At 44.8% G+C, this 19,922-nt stretch overlaps 1 protein-coding gene across 28 annotated transcripts in view; it reads left to right on the plus strand.

Moving 5' to 3' along the window:
* The window catches only part of LOC122541752 (sorbin and SH3 domain-containing protein 1-like), a 327,865-nt gene that overhangs the window by 212,818 nt on the left and 95,125 nt on the right, over window positions 1–19,922 (plus strand). For 15 of the 28 annotated variants that reach the window (XM_043678673.1, XM_043678672.1, XM_043678675.1 and 12 more), the window contains 4 exons: window positions 6,429–6,558; window positions 7,865–7,979; window positions 13,483–13,611; window positions 18,967–19,050. In XM_043678673.1, the coding sequence (XP_043534608.1) occupies window positions 6,429–6,558; window positions 7,865–7,979; window positions 13,483–13,611; window positions 18,967–19,050 (458 nt within the window). The remainder of the gene's footprint in view (window positions 1–6,428; window positions 6,559–7,864; window positions 7,980–13,482; window positions 13,612–18,966; window positions 19,051–19,922) is intronic. The other 13 variants (XM_043678683.1, XM_043678674.1, XM_043678678.1 and 10 more) reach the window with 4 other exon arrangements.

The raw sequence follows: 19,922 nt of genomic DNA on the forward strand, positions 1-19,922 counted from the left end.
CCTCTTCAGATTACACACTTTATAGCCTTCTAGACTTAATATTGAGTTCAACACCTTCAGATTGTGAATCCACTCTCATTCCTTCCCTTCCTTTTAGCTTTACCGGATGTATCCTCTGTCACAATATCCTCCCAACCACTCGCGCCCCCCCCCCCCCCCCCCCCCATTGTGAGTGTCTGATCCTTCCTGTCTGCCAGCTAGGCATTCCTGAAGAAGGGCTTATGCCCAAAACGTTGATTCTCCTTCTCCTTGGATGCTGCCTGACCTGCTGCGCTTTTCCAGCAACACATTTTTAAGTGCTGCCAGCTAGACACACCATCATTCTGCCATTCTCACATTCTGATCACTTAATCTGCACTATCACCATCCTTTCTCCCCCTACAGTCCACAAGCCTCTCCCCAATCCCCACTATTGCATAAATGTTGTCCCATCCACACTTCACATCAGCTGTGGAAGGATCCTTTGGGGCCTTGGATGGAGGTGAGGGGGGGAGGTGTGGGCGCAGGTTTTACAGCTTGTGTAGGGCAAAGGGAAGGTGCTGGAAGTGGAGGGTGGGTTGGTGGGGGGGCATGGACCTAATGAGGGAGTCATGGAGGGAATGGTCTCTGCAGAATACAGATAGGGTAGGGAGGGAACTATACCTCTGGTGGGGTCTGATTGTAGCTGATGGAAATGGTGGAGGATGATGCATCGTATCTGGAGATTGGTGGGGTGGAAGGTGAGGACCGGGGAGGGGTTCTGTCCTTAATGTGGTTGGAGGGATGAGGCTCAAGGGCGGAAGTGCGGGAAATGGAGGAGATATGCTATAGGGCATTGTTGACTACGTGGGAAGGGAAATCATGATCCTTGAAATAAAGGCTATCTGAGATGTTCTGGAGTGGAATTGCTCCTCCTGGGAGCAGATGCGTTGGAGGCGGAGGAGTTGGGAGTAAGGGATAGCATTTTTACAGGAGGGGCCATGGGAGGAGTTACAGTCCAGGTAGCTGAGGGAGTCTGTGGTATTGAAGTAGATGTCTGTGTTGAGTCAGTCGCCAGAGATGGAGAGGTCCTGGAAAGGGAGGGAGGCGTCTGAGATGGGCGAGGTGAACTTGAAGTCAGGGTGGAAGATGTTGAAGTTGGTGAACTGTTCAACCTCCTCGTGGGAGCACAAGGTGGTGCCAATATAGTCTTTGATGTAGCGGAGGAAAAGGTAGGAAATGTTCCCAGTATAACTGTGTGGAAGATGGACTGCTCCATATATCTGACGAAGAGACAGGCATAGCTGGGGCCCATGCGGGTACCCATGGCTACCCCTTTGGTCTGGAGGTAGTGGGAGGATTTGAAGGAGAAATTGAGGGTGAGGACCAGTTTAGCCAATCAAATGTGTGTGTCAGTGGAGGGGTACTAGTTGGGTCGCCAGGAGCGGAAGAAACTGAAGGCTCGGAGACCTCTACCACGGTGGATGGGCATGTAATGAGGACTGGATGGCCATGGTGAAGATGAGGCATTAGGGGCTGGGGAAACAAAAGTCATGGAGGAGGTGGAGGGCTTGGGTCATGTCCCAATTGTATGTGGGGGGTTTCTGGACCAAGGGGGACAGGATGGTGTCAAGGTATGAAGAGAATGGGGTAGGTAGGAACTATGGGTCGACCGGGACAGTTGGGCTTGTGAATTTTGGGTACGAGGTGCGGGGTTCACGGACAATGAGGTTGGAGGCTGCAATTGGGAGATCCCCTGAGGTGATGAGGTTGTGGATGGTTTGGTGATGGGCGATGAGGTCGTGGTCAAGGGGGCAGAAGGAGGAAATGTCTGAGAGTTGGCACCTGGTTCCAGTAGTGTGGATGTCAATGTGCCAAACTACCACTGTTTCCCCTCCCCTGCTTGTTTAATGAATATAATTGCGTAAATGCATCAGAAGCAGTTCAGAGATGAGTTAATTAATTACTACCTGGAATGATTGGGTTGGTGAGGAAAGGTTGGACAAGCTCGGCTCGAACAGATCAATTCATAGAATCCCAATGTCTTGGAAGCAGACCATTTGGCCTATTGCGTCCATACTGACCCTTTGAAGACCATTCCACCCAGATCCACTCCCCATCTTCTCCCTGTAACCCTGCATTTCCCAAGGCTAACCCACCTAGCCTGCGTATCCATGAAGATTATTGGCAATTTAGCATGACCACTCCATCTAACCAGCACCCAGAGAGACGGGGAGAACGTGTAAACTCCACACAGCCAGTGGCCCGAGGCTGGAATCGAACCTGGGTCCCTGGCACTGTGAGGCAGCAGTGCTAACCCCTGAGCCAGTACTTTGAACTGTCATGAGTCTGTCTAAAGTTCTTCCTCAAAAGGTATTGGAAGCAGGGTCTTTGAATATGTTTCTGGCAGATGGGTAGGTTCTCAATGAGGGATTGTGGGGTAATTGGATCAGCCACGATATTACTGAACGGCAGAACAGGCTCGAGGGGCTGAGTGGCCGACACTCACTATTTTGTCATGTTTTTTGTAAAGTTTCCCAGAAACAGTTTAGATCAGGTTTTTCCAATGTTAGAACCCAATAGAATGTTAGACACAGCAGAACAGAGACCCTGTTCTTTAAAAGTTTAGTCCTTGTGGTTGAAATTAAAAAAAAACAATTTGTGCACAGGAAGAATTTACTGGCAGAATGCCAGCTATAAATGTAAATCTTCAGTGTCGCTGTTTATGTGGGTGTTGAAATAAATTAATTTGATATTTTAAACCTAAGATGCAATCTACATTTGATCTACTGTGTTGAAACGTTGGAAGTCCAGGCGAAGTCTGGTAGGTCAGAACAGTTCTCTCTCTCAGATTTGTAATTCACCTCCTGGGCACATTAACCAAAATGTGACCCAGCACTCGAGGTAGAAATAGATTGGGCCAAAGGTTGGCTGAATTGTGACACGGCTGTAAGTGAGATTCAGCTATGTGATAGGTCAGGCCTGAAGCCATCATCTTCCACCTTAGAACACTTTAACTCCAGGGCATCAATGTGGACTTCATCTGTTTCCTCATTTCCCCCCCCCCCCACCTTACCCCAGTTCCAACCTTCCAGCTCAGCACTGTCCTCATGACCTGTCCTACCTGTCAATCTCCCTTCCCACCTATCCACTCTACTCTCTCCTCTGACCTATCACCTCCATCCCCACCCCCATTCACCTGTTGTACTCTAATCTATGCTACCTTCTCTCCAGCCCCACACCCCCATTTTTTCTCTCCACCCTGGTGGCTTCCTGCCTCTATTCCTGATGGAAGACTTTTGCCCGAAACATTGATTTCCCTGCTCCTCGGATGCTGACTGGCCTGCTGTGCTTTTCCAGCACCACTCTAACCTAAACTCTGGTTTCCAGCATCTGCAGTCCTCAGCTTTGCTTAGAAGCCATCAATAGTCAAGAGATTAGGTATGACCCAAAAAAGTGTCAGTCTGAGATTGCAGTGATCTCATTGACCACTTCTGTGTAGATTTGATATTGCAAAAAGCTTTAAAAATAGTCCTTGATCAGCTACAAGAAAACATTCCAGATGGAAGGGCTTACTTCTGTTGTGGGTAAAGTGTTGGAAAGAATTATAAGAGAGAGGATTTATAATCATCTGGAAAGGAATAATTTGATTAGGGATAGTCAACACCGGTTTTGTGAAGGGTAAGTCGTGCCTCACAAACCTTATTGAGTTCTTAGAGAAGAAAACAGGTGGATGAGGGTAAAGCGGTTGATGTGGTGTATATGGATTCCAGTAAAGCGTTTGATAAGGTTCCCCACGGTAGGCTATTGCATAAAATACGGAGGCATGGGATTGAGGATGATTTAGCGGTTTGGATTAGAAATTGGTTAGTTGAAAGGGTGATGGCTGATTGGAAATGTTCATCCTGGAGTTACTCGGTGTGTACTACAAGGATCTGTTTTGGGGCCACTGCTGTTTGTCATTTTTATAAATGACCTGGATGAGGGCATAAAAAGATGGGTCAGTAAATTTGTGGATGAGACGAAGGTCGGTGGATTTGTGGACAGTGCAGAAGGGTGTTGCAGGTTACAGAGGGACATAGATAAGCTGCAGAACTGGGCTGAGAGGCAGCAAATGGAGTTTAATGCGGAAAAGTGTGAGGTGATTCACTTTGGAAGGAGCAACAGGAATGCAGAGTACCGGATTAATGGTAGTGTGAATGAGCAGAGAGATCTTGGTGCATATATCCCTGAAAGTTGCCACCTAGGTTGTTAAGAAGGCATACGGTGTGTTAGCTCTTATTGGTAGAGGGATTGAATTTTGGAGCCATGAGGTCATGCTGCTGCTGTACAAAACTGTGGTGCAGCCGCACTTGGAATATTGCATACAGTTCTGGTCGCTACATTATAGGAACGACATGGAAGCATTGGAAAGGGTTCAGAGGACATTTACTGGGATGTTGCCTGGTATGGAGGGAAGGTCTTATGAGGAAAGGCTGCGGGACTTGAGGCAGTTTTTGTTAGAGAGAAGAAGGTTAAGAGGTGACTTAATAGAAGCATGTAAGGTGGTCAGAGGGTTAGATAGGGTGGACAGTGAGAGCCCTTTTTCCTCGAATGCTGATGGCTAGCATGAGGGGACATAGCTTTAAATTGAGGGGTGATAGACAAAGGACAGATGTCAGCAGTAGTCAGGGAGTATCCTGCAACAGTAGTAGACTCGCCAACTTTAAGGGCCTTTAAATGGTCAGTGGATAAATATGTGGATGATAACGGAACAGTGTAGGTTAGATGAGCTTCAGATCAGTTTCACAGGTCAATGCAACATCGAGGGCCGAAGGGCCTGTACTGTGCTGTTTTGTTCAATGTCATGCCCGAAATGTCGCTTCTCCTGCTTCTCTGATGCTGCCTGACCTGCTGTACTTTTCCAGTGCCACACTTTTCGATACAACAAGTGTTGCCAAGCCCCACAGGTTAAGCTGCAGGTTCATCTTGACTGAGGCAGTAAGTAGACTGCGTCCAGGCTGCAGGGAGACAAGTGGAAACCAACTTACTCCTCTTCTTGCCTTTGTGGGCACATCTGATGAGGCTACCATTTGTTGCCCATCACTAATTGCCCTTGAACCAATATTTTGCTCGGGCCATTTGTGAGGGCACCTTAAGAGCCAACCACATTGCTGTGGGTCTTAAGTTACACTGAGGCCAGGCCAGGTATGGTAGATTTCCTTCTGTAAAGGATGTTAGTGAACCAGATAGGTTTTTAAACAATTGGTAGTTCTATGGCTACCTCTGATCAGATTAGCTTTATTTTTCAGATTTATTAATTAAATTAAAGTGATTGGATTTGAATCCATGTCTGCAGTGCATTAGCCTGGGCCCCTAAATTACTAGGCCAATGACACTACCACATGCCACCACCACTTCCTAGCCTGTAAGATATGGAACCATTGGGCATCAAGTAGGCACAAGATGAAGTTTGGCTTGTATAGCTAATCATGCCCAACCACCCAGCACTTTTATAGATCCCTGTTGTCAGTGCCAATGAGAGTAATGTCTGGGGAGTCGGAGAAATTGGTATCTGAGCCCACTGAACTGTCATCTACTGAGAATAGTTATGGGGGGAGGTGTGAGCAGGGGTGCTTCTGTGATCCTTGGAGCTGTTCCTTGCAGAGAGCCATGGAAATGCACTTGCATGGAACTTGGGATCTTTCGGGAGAGGACAGGGATGGGTTTGTACACCACAATCCCTTTGTAATATCAACTGGCCTCTACTATGTCCCAGTGTTAAAAGGCGCAGCATGCGGGTGACTCCTGACTCTGTACTCTGCTTTTTTGGGGCTGAACCAAAACCAAGTAGGAATGCCAAGCCGCAATCTGTTGCAATTGGCAACTCTGCATTGCCTTTGTTTCACTTCCCCCTCATGTCCATAAGCTTTTATCTTTGCCTCTTTGTCCTAAAAAGGCATTAATTCCCTCCTGTAGTTTGATCCCATGCTGTGTTGAGAGCAGGCCAAATGTTATTTATATGTATTAAATTAACATAGTGGTTTTTGGCTTTTTTACAGAACCCCTGTCTCTGTCTTTCGAGGAGTTATGGCCTCCTTATTGGTAGAGATTGTCCAAACTTAGTCATCTGACTAATTCTCTTGAAGGGAGAATGCTTTCCCAACAAGTATGGCTCTCCAAGAAAGGCAGTGGAATCCAGCTGAAGTGGCTAACTTCCATTTGTGAGCCGATCGAAGTGATTGGCACAGTTGGGATTGTGCCAACCTGTCATCATTCACACTTCCCCTGGTAGTCAATGGAATGTTGAAGAGCTGGTAGTTTGACAAAAAAAAACATGTTTTTATTGCTCCAATTGCCAACTCAATTGAAATCAGCTAACTCAGGAAGAAACTTTGAACTTTCTTTGTCTAACTCCGATACTAAAGCAGGAGAGGGGGATGGTTATTGCTCTGTTTGTTTCTCTAACTGGTTATGTCTACTCTTTGCAGTGAAAGGTCAGACAGTTGTGCCTCGTTCCAAAAGCGCAGGAGACACTATTGACTTGGAGATGACTGAGCGGAGATCAGCGACCCTGCCTCTACCTACTCGGTCATCATCATTGAAGCCCCTCTCTGAAAGGTAGTCTGATATTTCCCTTCTTTCCTCCTATAACTTTCTGTAGTTTGATTGGGTAGCACTCTCTTAAGTTAGAAGGTTGAGGGTTCAAACTCCATTCCAATAGAACTCAATCTGACACTCTGCTGTGGTACTGAGGGAGCACTGCATTGTCAGAATTGCCATCTTTCAACTGAGATAATTAACCTGCCATCTTCTTTGATCCTTCAAGCCTGTGGTGACGCTCGATGAGTAGCTGGGAAGTTCCTCCTGATATCCTGGTCATTATTTATCCCTCAACCAATGTCCGTAAGGTACATTGTTGCTGTTTGTAGGATCTCGTTATGCTCAAACTGCTTGGCTCATCTTCAAATGTTCCAACTCTTCAACATTACTTCATTAGATGCAAGATACTTTGGAATGTCCTGATATTATGAAAGGTGCTACATAAATGCAAGATTTCTCTTTTTAAAAGAAAATATCTTGGGATCCAAAGTCATTCTGGACTATTGTAATTGTGCCTATTTATTCATACTTTTCAAACAACGACTTTTTATATTGAGTAGGATGTGGCATTTTTAAAGTAAATTTTAATAAATCAGGCAGAAACACCAACTTGAATTTATATAGTCTTTAACATAGTCAGATATCCCAATGGAGCTAGGCTGAATGGTTTGTTCTCATGACTGTAAATTCTGTGTAAAGCTTAACACTAATTTTAACAACAGTCTCCACTGTGGGTTTCTGTTGGTTTCCCCATGAGATAAGCAAGCTTGTTGATCAATGTTTACATGCACTTGCTATAGTCCACACAAATGTTTATGCAGCTTGAAATAGTTGGGTTTTCCCTCGACAGTCCGTCTGCTCTGCAGCTACAGGTCTCTAAAAAATCTGGCCACTGTTACTGATGCAAAGAAATGGTTTTCACATAAAGCCCATGGGATTCGCAAAGGACCGCATGTTCCAGGCCAGAACCTGAAGAGCATGCTTATTTAAGACAGAGGAATGTGTGTCAGAATGAAGGTCTAAGTCCAAGGAAGTTCTTCATGTGAATTTTGAGAGCATTTGTAGCTCAAGTCGAGGTTCTGGACGGAGGTTTGCTTGCTGAGCTGGCAGGTTCATTCTCGTGTAGCTCAGGTTGAGGTTCTGGACGGAGCTGAACTGGGAGGTTCATTTTCAGGCTCAGCGAGCAAACCTACATCCAGAACCTCGATCTGAGCGACACTAGAACGAACCTTCCAGCTCAGCGAGCATGCCTACACCCAAAATTCTTCTTTTAAATGCTGAAGAGTTCATGGTTGAATTTTCTTTTTTTTTATTCATTTTTCAGGAACGACTGGGGACCTCTAGACAAAAAAGTAGACACGAGGAAGTATCGTGCTGAACCAAGGAGCATTTTTGATTATGAACCTGGAAAGTCTTCCGTGCTCGCTCATGAGAAAACGGTACTGTAGCAAGCATGGCTGAAGATTGCCTCTAAAACTTGAATTTTGTTTTTAATATCTAACGCCTATCTCTCTCTGTCTAACCAGATTGCCAAATTTAAACTCTCTTAATCATGCGCATGCCTACAGGGCAAAAATAAACCAGGCTGATTTGTCAATTTTAATGATGGGGTGGGCGGCAGCACATATTTCAGCCAATCATAAATTTTTTAAAAACCCAACAACCAAATATAACAGAAGCTGGAAATCCAAGGGAAAGACAAGAAAGACTGAAAATCCTCAGCAGGTCAGGCAGTATCTGTGGGGAGATGTTTCAAAACAATAGCTTCTTTAAACAAGTTTGAATTGGCTTAAAATGACACCAATGAATAGCTGTTCCGTGATTGCTGGCAGCCAGTCAAATGTCTGAAAATGTCTGTTTTTGGCCATTTTTTTGTTTCACTTCACTCGTTACAATTTCCCGTTTCTAAAATCATTCAAACAAAGGGTCAGATTCTGAAAGGAATTCCTATATACATCTGAACAAGCAAAGTAACCTATACCTCCACAGATAACCCAGAGTGTTTCCTTCAACTCCTTTCTGAAAGCTAAAGTTGTTCAGTTGCTTCTGGGACGAGGCAGCAGCTTTGGCACTGGGCAGCCTGTGCAGGGGAGGGATGCTGAATGATTTATCTGAGTGCCCACTGGCAAAACATTCCCCATCATACTTGGCAACACTACCAATGTGATACCCATCATCCACCACCTAGTCACTTTACCCAGAAAGTAAACAACTGAAAGCAGCGTCAAACAGAAAGAGATCCGTGGTTGGCACTGAGACCAAGTAGTGTGTGGAATAAATGGGTCTTTTTCAGCTGTCAGGATTTCAGAAATGGTCCCAGTCAGTACTGGGATGTCAGCTCGTCACAATTTAGACAAAATGATTTGGATGAAAGGGCTGAAGGTATGATAGATAAATTTACTGATAAGACAAAGATAGGTAAGAAAGTGAGTTATAAGGAGGATATGGAAAATTTTACAAAGAAGAACAGGTTTCAGTGAGTGAGCAAAAATCTTGCAAATGGAGTATAATTTGGGAAAACGTGAAATTGTCCATTTTCCTTTTGGCAGAAAGAACAAAAAAGTAGATTTCTAAATGGAGGGAGTCTGAAGAGCTTTAGGATACAGAGAGATCTGGATGTCTGAGTGCGTGAAACGCAGAGATTAGCATGCAGATACAGCAAATAATCAGGAAAACTAACTGAATGTTACGGTTAATTGTGAGAGGAATTGAGTGCAAGAGCTATGCCTCAGTTACGCAGGGTATTGGTAAGAGTGCATCTGGAGTACTGTGTACAGTCTTGGTCACCGTATTACAGAAGTATGTTCATGTGTTTAGAAACAGTTCAGAAAAGGTTTGCTTGACCAATACCTGGAATGAGTGGATTTCCTTCTGTTGAAAGGCTAGGCCTGTATCCTTTCGGAGTTTTGAAGAGTCAGAGGTGATTTAATTGAAGCAGATAAGATTCTGAGGGGACTTAATTTGGTGGGTGTGGAAAGGATGTTTCCTCTTGTGGGGAAAATCCAGTGGGTTCCAGTGAAACCCAGTGGGAGACACTGCAAGGTACTTGAGCAAATTGATATTAGGAAGGACAAAGTAATAGATGCATTGGCCGGCTTAAAGTGGACAAATCTCCAGGCCGGATGAATTGATTAGATTCATGACTAGATTCCCTACAGTGTGGAAACAGGCCCTTCGGCCCAACCAGTCCACACCGACCCTCTGAAGAGTAACCCACCCAGACCCATTTCCCTCTGACTAACGCACCTAGCACTACGGGCAATTTAGCATAATCAATTCACCTGACCTGCACATCTTTGGACTGTGGGAGGAAACCGGAGCGCCCGGAGGAAACCCACGCAGACACGGGGAGAATGTGCAAACTCCACACAGACAGTCACCTGAGGCTGGAATTGAACCTGAGACCCTGGTGCTGTGAGGCAGCAGTGCCAACCATTGAGCCACCATGTGGCCCTATTGTGTCTCAGACTGCTGTGGGAGGCAAGGGAGGAGACTGCAGGGCACTGACCCAAACTTTTAGTTCTTCTGTGGACAGGGGGGAGGTGCCAAAGGACTAGGGAGAACCACTCCTGTAGTTCCATTATTTTAAGAAGGGTTGTAGAGGTAAGTCAGTGACTACAGACCAGTGTGTCTCACATCAGTGTTAGGGAAACTACTGGAGAACATAATAAAGGAGAGCATCTATCCCTATTTGGAGAGGCAAGGATTGTTGTTGTGGTTCTGTTTGCCGAGCTGGGAATTTGTGTTGCAGACGTTTCGTCCCCTGTCTAGGTGACATTCTCGGTGCTTGGGAGCCTCCTGTGAAGCACTTCTGTGTTGGTGTTCATGGATGTGGATCGTTAGCTGTCTTCCTGTTTGTCCTATGTAGTGTTTTGTGCAGGCAAGGATTGATCAGGGATAGTCAACATGGCTTTGTAAGAGGGAGGCCATGCCTAACAAATTTGATGGAAGTTTTTGATGAGGTGACCAGGTGTGTAGATGAGGCTAGTACAGTTGATGTAATTTATATGGATTTCAGCAAAGCCTTTGACAAGGTCCCACATAGGATTCTTATCAAGAAGGCAAATGTGCATCAGATGCAGGGTAACTTGGTAATGTCAATTCAGAATTGATTCCTTTGTAGGAGTTAGAGGGTGACGACAGAAAGCTGCTTTACTGACTGGAAGCAGGGTCCAGTGGCATATGACAGGGATCTGTGCTGGGTTCCCTATTATTTATTATTTATATGAATGACATAGATGATGACTGTGTGGGGTTTGGCTTGGTAAGTTTGTGGAGGACACAATGTTTGATCAAATGGTTAACGGTGAGATTGAATGTCTTGGGCTACAAGATATAAATGGAATGGTCCATTTGGCAGGTATGGCAGATGGAGTTTAACCCTGATGACTGTGAGGTGATGCACTTTGGAAGGGGTAGTTTGACAAGGAAGTATTCAGTGAATGGCATAACACTAGGAAGTTCTCTGGAATGAGAAATCTTGGAGTGTTTGACCGTAGATCTCCGAAGACGGAAGGGCATGTTAGTAGGGTGCCGGAAAAGGCATATGGGACACTTGCCTTTATCAATCAGGACAGAGATTACAAAAGCGGGGAAGTCATTTTGAAGTTATGTAGAACGTTGTTGAGATCACAGCTAGAGTACTGTGTGCAGTTCTGGTTACCCCATTACAGGAAGGATATGATTACACTGGATGGGAGCAGAGGAGATTCACCAGGATTCTGCCTGGGATAGAAATTGATGTTATGAGGACAGGTTGGATTGGCTTGGGTTGTTTCATTGGAGCAGAGAAGACTGAGGGGTGATCTGATTGAGGTGTACGAGATTGAGAGACATACAGTGGGCAAGGAACAACTATTGCCCTTAGTTGAAGGGTTAGTCATGAGGAGAGATGGCTTTAAGGTGGGGACAGGAGTTTTAGTGGGATGTGAGGAAAACTGTTTGGAATGCACTGCCTTGGGCGGTGGTAGAGGTGGGTTGCCTCATATCCTTTAAAAAGGACTTGGCTCATCATATTATTGAAGGTTATGGGCCAAGTGCTGGTAAATGGGATTAAGTTGAAGGTCAGGAGTTTCTTGCTTGTCAGTGCAGACTGGATGGGCAAAAGTCCTCTTGTACACTGTATGACTCAATGATTCTAGTCATCATTTAAAAGTAAAGGGTCATCTATTTGTAAGGGAAGAAAAAAATTAAGGATTGAGAGTCTTTGGAATTCCTTTCCTCAAAAGGAAGTGGATATAGAGCCTTGAAATATTTTTAAGGCAGAGGTAGATAGATGCTTGATTGGCAATGGGGTGAAAGATTATTGGGGGTGTGCAGGAATGTAGGATTGAGGTTAAAATCAAATCAGCCATGATCTTATTGAATAGTGGAGCAGGCTCTTATTCCTCGTTAGTCTGTTGTGGTAGAAATCTTTTATCTCTAAGGGGGTTGAAAGGTGGTTTCATTAGATGGAGCTCCCACTGTCGAATCTCTGAATATCCTGAATAACTGGGATCTTGAGCCTCCCAGTGCCTGAAACTGGGCATTAGTAGCCTGAAAGGTGGGAGCGTCTCGCATCAATCTACTCCACTATCAAATAAAACTCCTTCTAGTGAGTGATAACTTCCGAAACCAACTTGCGTATTGGTTGCTGCTTTTGAATATTGATTTTTATTTTCATCCCCTTGAGAACTGAGATGATTATATCTATAACAGATTTCATTTTTTAAACTCAAATCTGTGTTGACAGTCAAATGAAAATTCTCCAGTCTCAGAAAATAGCTCAACCATAATGTCATCAGATGTAGTCACTGACTAACTTTAATTGTGACTTGCAATTCAATTTAATAATTACACCATTAATTTTCGAAGACAAACCCTTATTTTAAGTATATTTCAAAACTCAAATCCAAGTTGTGTCTGTATTTGGCTGATGTATAAATTTGAGAATCATAAATTAATTTTGGAATTAATTTGGATATTTAGCACTGGCTTGTGAACAAGCAGTGTCCAGAAAGATTAGTCAGTGTTTGTAAAGAGATGAACTTGCAGCAGAGAGAGATCTGGGAACACATACCTTGGGAATGACATGCCCAGAATTTTGAGACTTAAACATTCAGGCAGGAGACAGTCTGACTCTTGCATCACCTTTTTCCTGCCTGTGGACTTTTGGACTGGAAGTGAACTGTGAGGATGTTTGTCTGAGAGAGCTTTTATTGCTATTCTGGTCACAGTGGCTGAATGCTTAGTGCCTGATTTGCATGCAGCACGTGCACAAGGCAGAAGATTTTTTTGTTCTGCGTTTATTTATTGCCATGGATGGGAGCACAGCATTCAGTCACAGTGTGAGGGTGTGAACATCATTTCAACATGACGGCCAACTTCATCCTCGCAAAGATAGACTGTACACATTGGGGTACAGTCACACAGACACACCCTCACTGGGTTACAGTGTATACACACACACACACACACACACACACACACACACACACACACACACACACAGATTCCCTCCCTCCGTCACTGGGGAACGGACGGACACACAGAACCCCTCCCTCCCTCTGTCACTGGGGGACGGACACACATACACATCCCCTCCCTCCCTCAGTCACTGGGGAATGAACGGACACACACACACACACATCCCCTCCCTCCCTCCGTCACTGGGGAACGATGGACACGCGCACACACACACACCCTCCCAAGGGAACGGTCACACTCCCTCCCTCCCTTGGGTATACCCACGCACGTACATCTCTAGGAGAGAGATTCTGTTTTACTTGAATGGAAATGGTTGGAGCAGCAACGCTGGGCCTCTGCCATGCTACTCTTGCATGTTTCTGCATGCGTTTATCTTGTCATTGATTGAGATCAGTCCTTTTTGGTGTTGAAACCTGACGTGTAAGTGCATGATGCTAGAAACACACAAATTTCATTTCAATGACCTTTTTGCACCAGAAGACAGAAGAAAAGATTGAGAAAGACCCTGCGCAGGCTTTGACCCAGAATAGAACCATTGGCTACACAACTGATCAGGTTCAGAGTGAAAATCTGTCAAATCGTCATGAAGAGGAGACAGGGCGAGATGTAAGTCAAGGTTATGTCTGTGTTATCTTTGGATGCAGAATTAGCCTTTACATTTCAATCCAGACAACTCCAACAGAAACCCGCATTGGAGGGTTTGTTGGTTTATTTAAAACTCCATTATCATGTAACTCATGAGAAGTAATATTTGGATTGGCTCTTGCTTGTAATTGGTAAGTAAGGCCATCCAGGGAGATTGGATTAACTCCATCTTTTTAGGATGAGGTTAAGCAACATTGGTAAGTAAGGCCACTTAAAGTAACCTTAGGCTGAAGTCTTGAGAGATGAACTGAAATGTCTTGATGCACTCCCGTTGCTCCCCTCATCCTGCTCATGGTTTGTTTGCTTCAGAAGACATTGAAAGAGGATGCTTGAGGTGCCATGTATACAACAGACTGTAGGTTCAAGAATCCAGGGGCAGGCTCTGACAGACACTTGGACTACAGTGGAACCTCGTAACATTGTTCTTCTGTGTGAAGTTCCTAGGCCTGTATTAACACCAATAAAACAACAGGAATCCCTTGTTTTTCTCAGTGACTTTCATGCAATTGAACATCCCAGGGTGTTTGTCTGAAGTGATGACCAAATCAAAAAGACAGGTTCTGTCAGCAGGCAGAGAGGAGAGAGATGGAAGAGTTGGACGTTGATGTTAAAGGTCATTTCAGTGTCAGGCCTGTGTGAGTGAGCAGTTAATGAAGCCTTCAGTGTCCTCGACTTTATTAAGAAGGGGATAGACCACAAGAGCAGGGAGGTTACACTGAATGTGTATAAGCCACTAGTTGGGTCTCGGCTGGAGTATTGTATCCAGTCTAGTCTAGGCAGAGTGAATTGAGCAATAAGTGTTCCCACTCATGGCAGATTTGGAAACAAGAGGAAACCAATTTAAAATACGTAGTAAAAGTAGAAAAAGTGATGCTGGGAAATTTTCTTTTTTGGGCAGAGTAGTTCGGGTCTGGAGTGTACTGCCTATGTGGTGGAGGCAAGTTCACTCACAAGATAAGCACTTAACATGCCAGGGTTATAGTAGGCTGTTGACCAAATGGGATTAGTGTGATTTGGTGTGTATTGGTTGACATCGGCATGATGGGTTGGGATAGGCACGTAGGGCCTGTTTCCATGCTCTCTGACTCGAATAGACCGATGGTGTTTGAGCCTCAGATCAATGAGAGCATAAGTCAGTGTTCCTTCAGTGATGGGAGTGAGACTGCATTATCTCCATCTTTCTAGGATGAGGTAAAGCAACATACATCTCTCAACCCAATCTGAGGAAGACATCAATAAGAAAGTGCTCTTGCAGTCAGTCCAGTTAAACCGAGAGATAATAAAGTCACCGTCTCATTCTCATGGGCAATGTTGCAGTTTACATCCTGAGGTTGGTGTCGAGTGCTTAGAAGTTCCTAGATTTTGGGATGGAGAAGTGCACACTGTTTAAAATGCTTGGACCTCAAAAGCAGTACAATATCTTTTCCATGGAAAGTTCCAAGTGCTAATAAGAATTCAGTAGAGTTTGGAAAGACTTCGATGGACTGCAAGGATGGTGGATGTAGAGAAGATGAATGACTTCAAATGGACACTGGAGGGAAATCAACCTGCCAAGCTTCCAGATATTGTGTCAGGGGAGTTGGACGATCTTGATTTGCTGTACAGAGGGCCTAACAACAGGAACTAAAATAAATTGTATTCGTTTGAAATTTGGCATTTTTTTGCATTCATCCTGATGAGTTCAAGGCAAAGTTTTGACAACATAATGAATTCTGTGCTATTGAATGATAAATTCTAACTTTTTCTGCTGATTGTGAGGACAGAGTTAATCTTGAAAAGTAACACAAAACTTCCATTCGGCAATTAGCCTTTCTTCACCAGAACCAATCATACTCTGGACCAAAACTGCCAATTCCCTAGTGGCAGTCTGTCTAGTCTCCTATTCAACATTAGTTTCATAGTCACTGTGTCAGCATTAGGGGCTTCCAAGTCTTTGTACAAGGGCCACTTTTAGAATCAGAGTCAAGTGTCATCTCTGATCTCCTGCCATGCAACTCCAGCCTCTTACAGCAGACACACTACTCCCTCCCCCACCCTGGTGTATTTGAATGACACTTAAGGGGCGGCATGGTGGCTCAGTGGTTAGCACTGCTAATCCCGGGTTCGATTCCAGCCTCTGGCAACTGTCTGCGTGGAGTTTGCACATTCTCCCTGTGTCCGTGTGGGTTGCCTCTGGGTGCTCCGGTTTCCTCCCACAGTCCGAAGATGTGCAGGTCAGGTGAATTGGCAATGCTAAATTGTCCCATTGGTGCATTAGTCAGAGGGAAGTGGGTCTGGGTGGGTTGCTCCTCGGAGGGTCGGTGTGGACTTGTTGGGCCGAAGGGCCTGTTTCCACACTGTAGGGAATCTTTGTTTGCGGAACTGAAATTGGACACATTCAGTTTCAGTAGGATTCTTCATTGCCACTAGTCAGCGAATTCTGCCCCAAGCAACTGCACTTTTTTATTTGGAGATATTTAATTTCAAGGGGGACTGTTGGACATTCAGATCCTGAGTGTGAAGTAATGTTATGTCACCTGTCCCACGCAGAACCTGGTTTGTCAGTCTGACACTACCTCAACTCATTGAAATTCCAGGCCCTGTCCTGACATGGTTGGAAGCAGAGTTGTGAACAGCATTTTCTGCAGTGTCATGGAAAGTGACTGACTGCTTCGAGAGAGCAGATTGCCTGACCTGAACCATCACAAACTCGTTCCTGGGTCACGTTGCGTGCATTCAGCCTGATTGTGGCCACAGTAAATGGCCGGATTGAGTGTATGAATTATTTGCTGTGACAGAGCTCTGGTCTTGAAATTGGAGCTGGCAAAACTCAAAACTGGTGGTCTTCCCCGGGGCATGACCTTTGCTGCGAACCCTACAACGTGCTGCATTTCCCAGCAGCTGGCTCCTCCAGAGGGCAGTGAGGGGCCATTTGCCTAAATGGCTGAAAATGAACGTATTGTCTCATCATTCGGAGGTGACCTTGAGTTGAATGTTCTCCCAGCAGCCCAAGTGGGAAAGTTGCTCAGAAGACCTATTTGTCACCTGACTGGACTGAACCACTTCAAGAATGGAAGTGGAACAGTGTGCAATGGTGGTAGTCCCAGCGGTGGGCCACATCTCCTTTGCTGAGTGAGAGTTTTCGCATTTGACCGAAGCACAACGAAAGATGCTTTATCCTGAATGTGTTCCCCTGTGACGGAAGGCACCATGTGAAATGGTGGGTGTTTGCACATGTAATAGGCAACTGAATGTCCGGGTGTCTGGAGCACATGTTACATAGGGGCTTTGTCTTGACGGTGAGAGACCAGAGGTTGCATTATTCTGAACTGTATTTCTTTGTGTTGAATCAAATGTGTTTGCGACCACTGTAGTAGGGCTGAGAGTTATCTGTCTCTGTTGCCTGCTGCTCTTGACTGCAAGAGTTAGTTGGTGAATGCTGCAGTCTTAATTGACGATAAAACCTAATTCTAATTCTCCGTGTTAGAAATGCAGGAGTCATCCAGAATACTACCAGAGTTGATTGATGCTCGTTGGAGTTTGAATTTAAGCATTGGGTTCTTGAGGGCATTATTACCTTCGCCAACTCCATTTTGATTTAATAGATCCCTGGATTCCCCAAATATTTAGATTTATTTTGTTACTGATATACTGTCCCTGGTAGTGTTTGTGGTTTGCTAATTGAGATTTTGTAATTTTAGTCGTGGAATGTTAAAATAAAACTGGAGCTGTGTCCTTTACACTGCATTGTTATATGTTCATTCGATATTTCATTTCAATTGGTGCTTGGTCTGTTTTTTTTAAGAGAGTTGGGTTCTTCCCCAGTGTGGGGTTAGCTCCTTTACAGAGAAAGGGTTGAGAAGGGAAAGGTGGAAACTGATGTTTGTGGTAAACTATAGAATTACAATAAAACCCTTGTATATTCTCTGAAAGACTTTTGCTGTTTCATTGAACATCTGAACACGGTGTGTCAAACATCAATGTGGAGTAATAGGTTTGGATTGGGCTGGGAATGAAAGTTCTTGAAGGGATGTCGGAGAGAGCAATGGTTTGAGTCCATAATGTGTGATGTGACACAGATTGCATTGTCCCTGACCAACAACTGACTACTGTCTGGGCAGTTTCCCACGTTATTCCTGCTCTTTTTTTGTGTGGAAGATGTCGACTGATAATGTGTGGTTCCTCAGGCAGGGTTAGTCTGTGGGTATCCCACTATGGGACCCTATGACTTGGACAATAGCTATTGACACATTGGCTGATTGAGGTGGGTATAACTGTGGAACACAGAGCTTTTCAAAGACGCATCTGCGTATTGACCAACAGGAGTCAATTGGGAGTAGGGTCTGTGTCTCTCCTTTGACCTGTGCAATTCAGATCAGGTCCAGCTCAATGAGTACAAAGTTGGGACTGAACTATTAGTGTGAATCGCTCTAATACTGTGTGGCCCCTCTACTCACTGGAGTTACTCTGCAGTCGCTCTCTCAAGAATTGCCTTTTTCTGTACTTAATATGTCTGATATCTAACTCCCTTTCAAAGCTTCTCATATTCTAGAGTGACTGTACCTATTCATTCACTGCTTTTGGCTTTGTGCATTAATCTTTGATCTCTCTCTGCTCATGTTGCTGGGATGTATGGTATCACCTGTGAACTATTCACTTGGCTCCACTGAGCATAATCACTGATGTACACACTAATGATTATATTAAAGACTGCAGTCCCTTCTCATCAAGACATTATCTATTTAATGTCTCGTATGTTTAAACTAAGTGCTGAGTGACTACTGATTCGTGTGAGGGGTATCAATGGTGGTGAGTGGAATAGCATTTCAAACATCCATGTTAGCATCAAACCGGGCAGGGACAGCACAGGGTTAGATACTGAGTCTCTGTGCACTGTCTCCATCAAATACTCCCAGGACAGGCATAGCATAAGGTTAGCTGCGCAGTAAAGCTCCTTCAACAGGTCCTGTGAGTGTTTAATAGGGACAGGTATAGCACGGGGTTGGGTCTACTCAGTTAAACAAAGTAAAGCTGTCTTGACACTGTCCCAACACAGGGACAATGCAGCTTCCCTATTCTTTTAAACTGAAATTAAATTAAGTTAAAGCTGTCTCAACATATTTCCCCATCAAATTCTGAGGACAGGAACAATTTCAGTACTTTGTAAGTAACTAAGGAGCTGCAAGTATCAGTTTTGAATTCGGAGCCTTGTACTTTGTTCAGGTGGTTTGACCATACATCGCTCAACTCCTCAGTCCATGGCGTATTTCACACTGTTCTGTAGACTGCACTCAATCTTCTTCTTTCTCTCCACTCTCAATGCTGTTACCTCTTCAGAAGCGGGACATAAGTCCGGAAGAAATAGATTTAAAGAATGAACCTTGGTATAGATTCTTTTCGGAGCTGGAGTTTGGCAAGCCGGTAAGTCACCAGCTGAGTTCCCGATCAGTCAAGTGCTCTTTGTCTTTGCAGTTGTTCGCAGGAACATTAACTTTCAGGAATAGTCTCTCTGGAGATGAAGTTCTTCTCCAGGAGTCTCCAGTCCCTAATGAGTCAATTCTATCTGTTGAACATAAAAAGCAATTGTCCCATTGTAATTCAGCCACTGGCTATGTTTAATGCCCATTTCTGTCAAGATGATAGGGGCTGACTAGCGTGGCCTCCGTCCTCCAAGGCTAAAGATTTAAGCACCATACTGGAGTGAGCTCATGAAGAGGCAATGTTATGGAGCTTCAAGTGATCATCTATATCTGGATATTAGTTGAATGAGGAATTGAGCTCTGACCCAATGTTTTCATGTCAATAAACTGTCCCCTGCCATTGCTCAGAGCCCACATTCTGAGGCTATTTTTCACTGCCCAATGCCTTGAAATCCAAATGCCACTGAGTTCCAGCTCCAGTGGGAGAGAGCGGTCACAGGTCACTGGATTAATTCACTATAGACCATGGATTAGTAAATCTGTTTAGTGTGGTGTTTGTGCTGAGCCATCCGGTCTCTCTAACTACAGCAGGAACCCAACACAGCACACTCACGCTCCTCGCCGTCCTTATGGCACGCTTGCTCATCTCTCCTCTATCCGAAGCCCCTCAACATCCTCATCATACTTCCTTTCCTCCCTTCCTTGTATTAGCTCCCTTCTGCACCTCTGGTGTTACTTCTCCAGGTGCTGACTTGCCAGTGCACCCACAGCATGCTTATTTTCCCTCTCCCAGTCCCCACTCCCCACTCTCTCTCTCCCCGCCCTGTGCACTGCTCTCCCACTCTGTCTCTCCATTACCCGATGTTCTCCCTT

The sequence above is a fragment of the Chiloscyllium plagiosum genome, chromosome 38, assembly GCF_004010195.1.
Source record: "Chiloscyllium plagiosum isolate BGI_BamShark_2017 chromosome 38, ASM401019v2, whole genome shotgun sequence".
NCBI lineage: Eukaryota > Metazoa > Chordata > Chondrichthyes > Orectolobiformes > Hemiscylliidae > Chiloscyllium > Chiloscyllium plagiosum.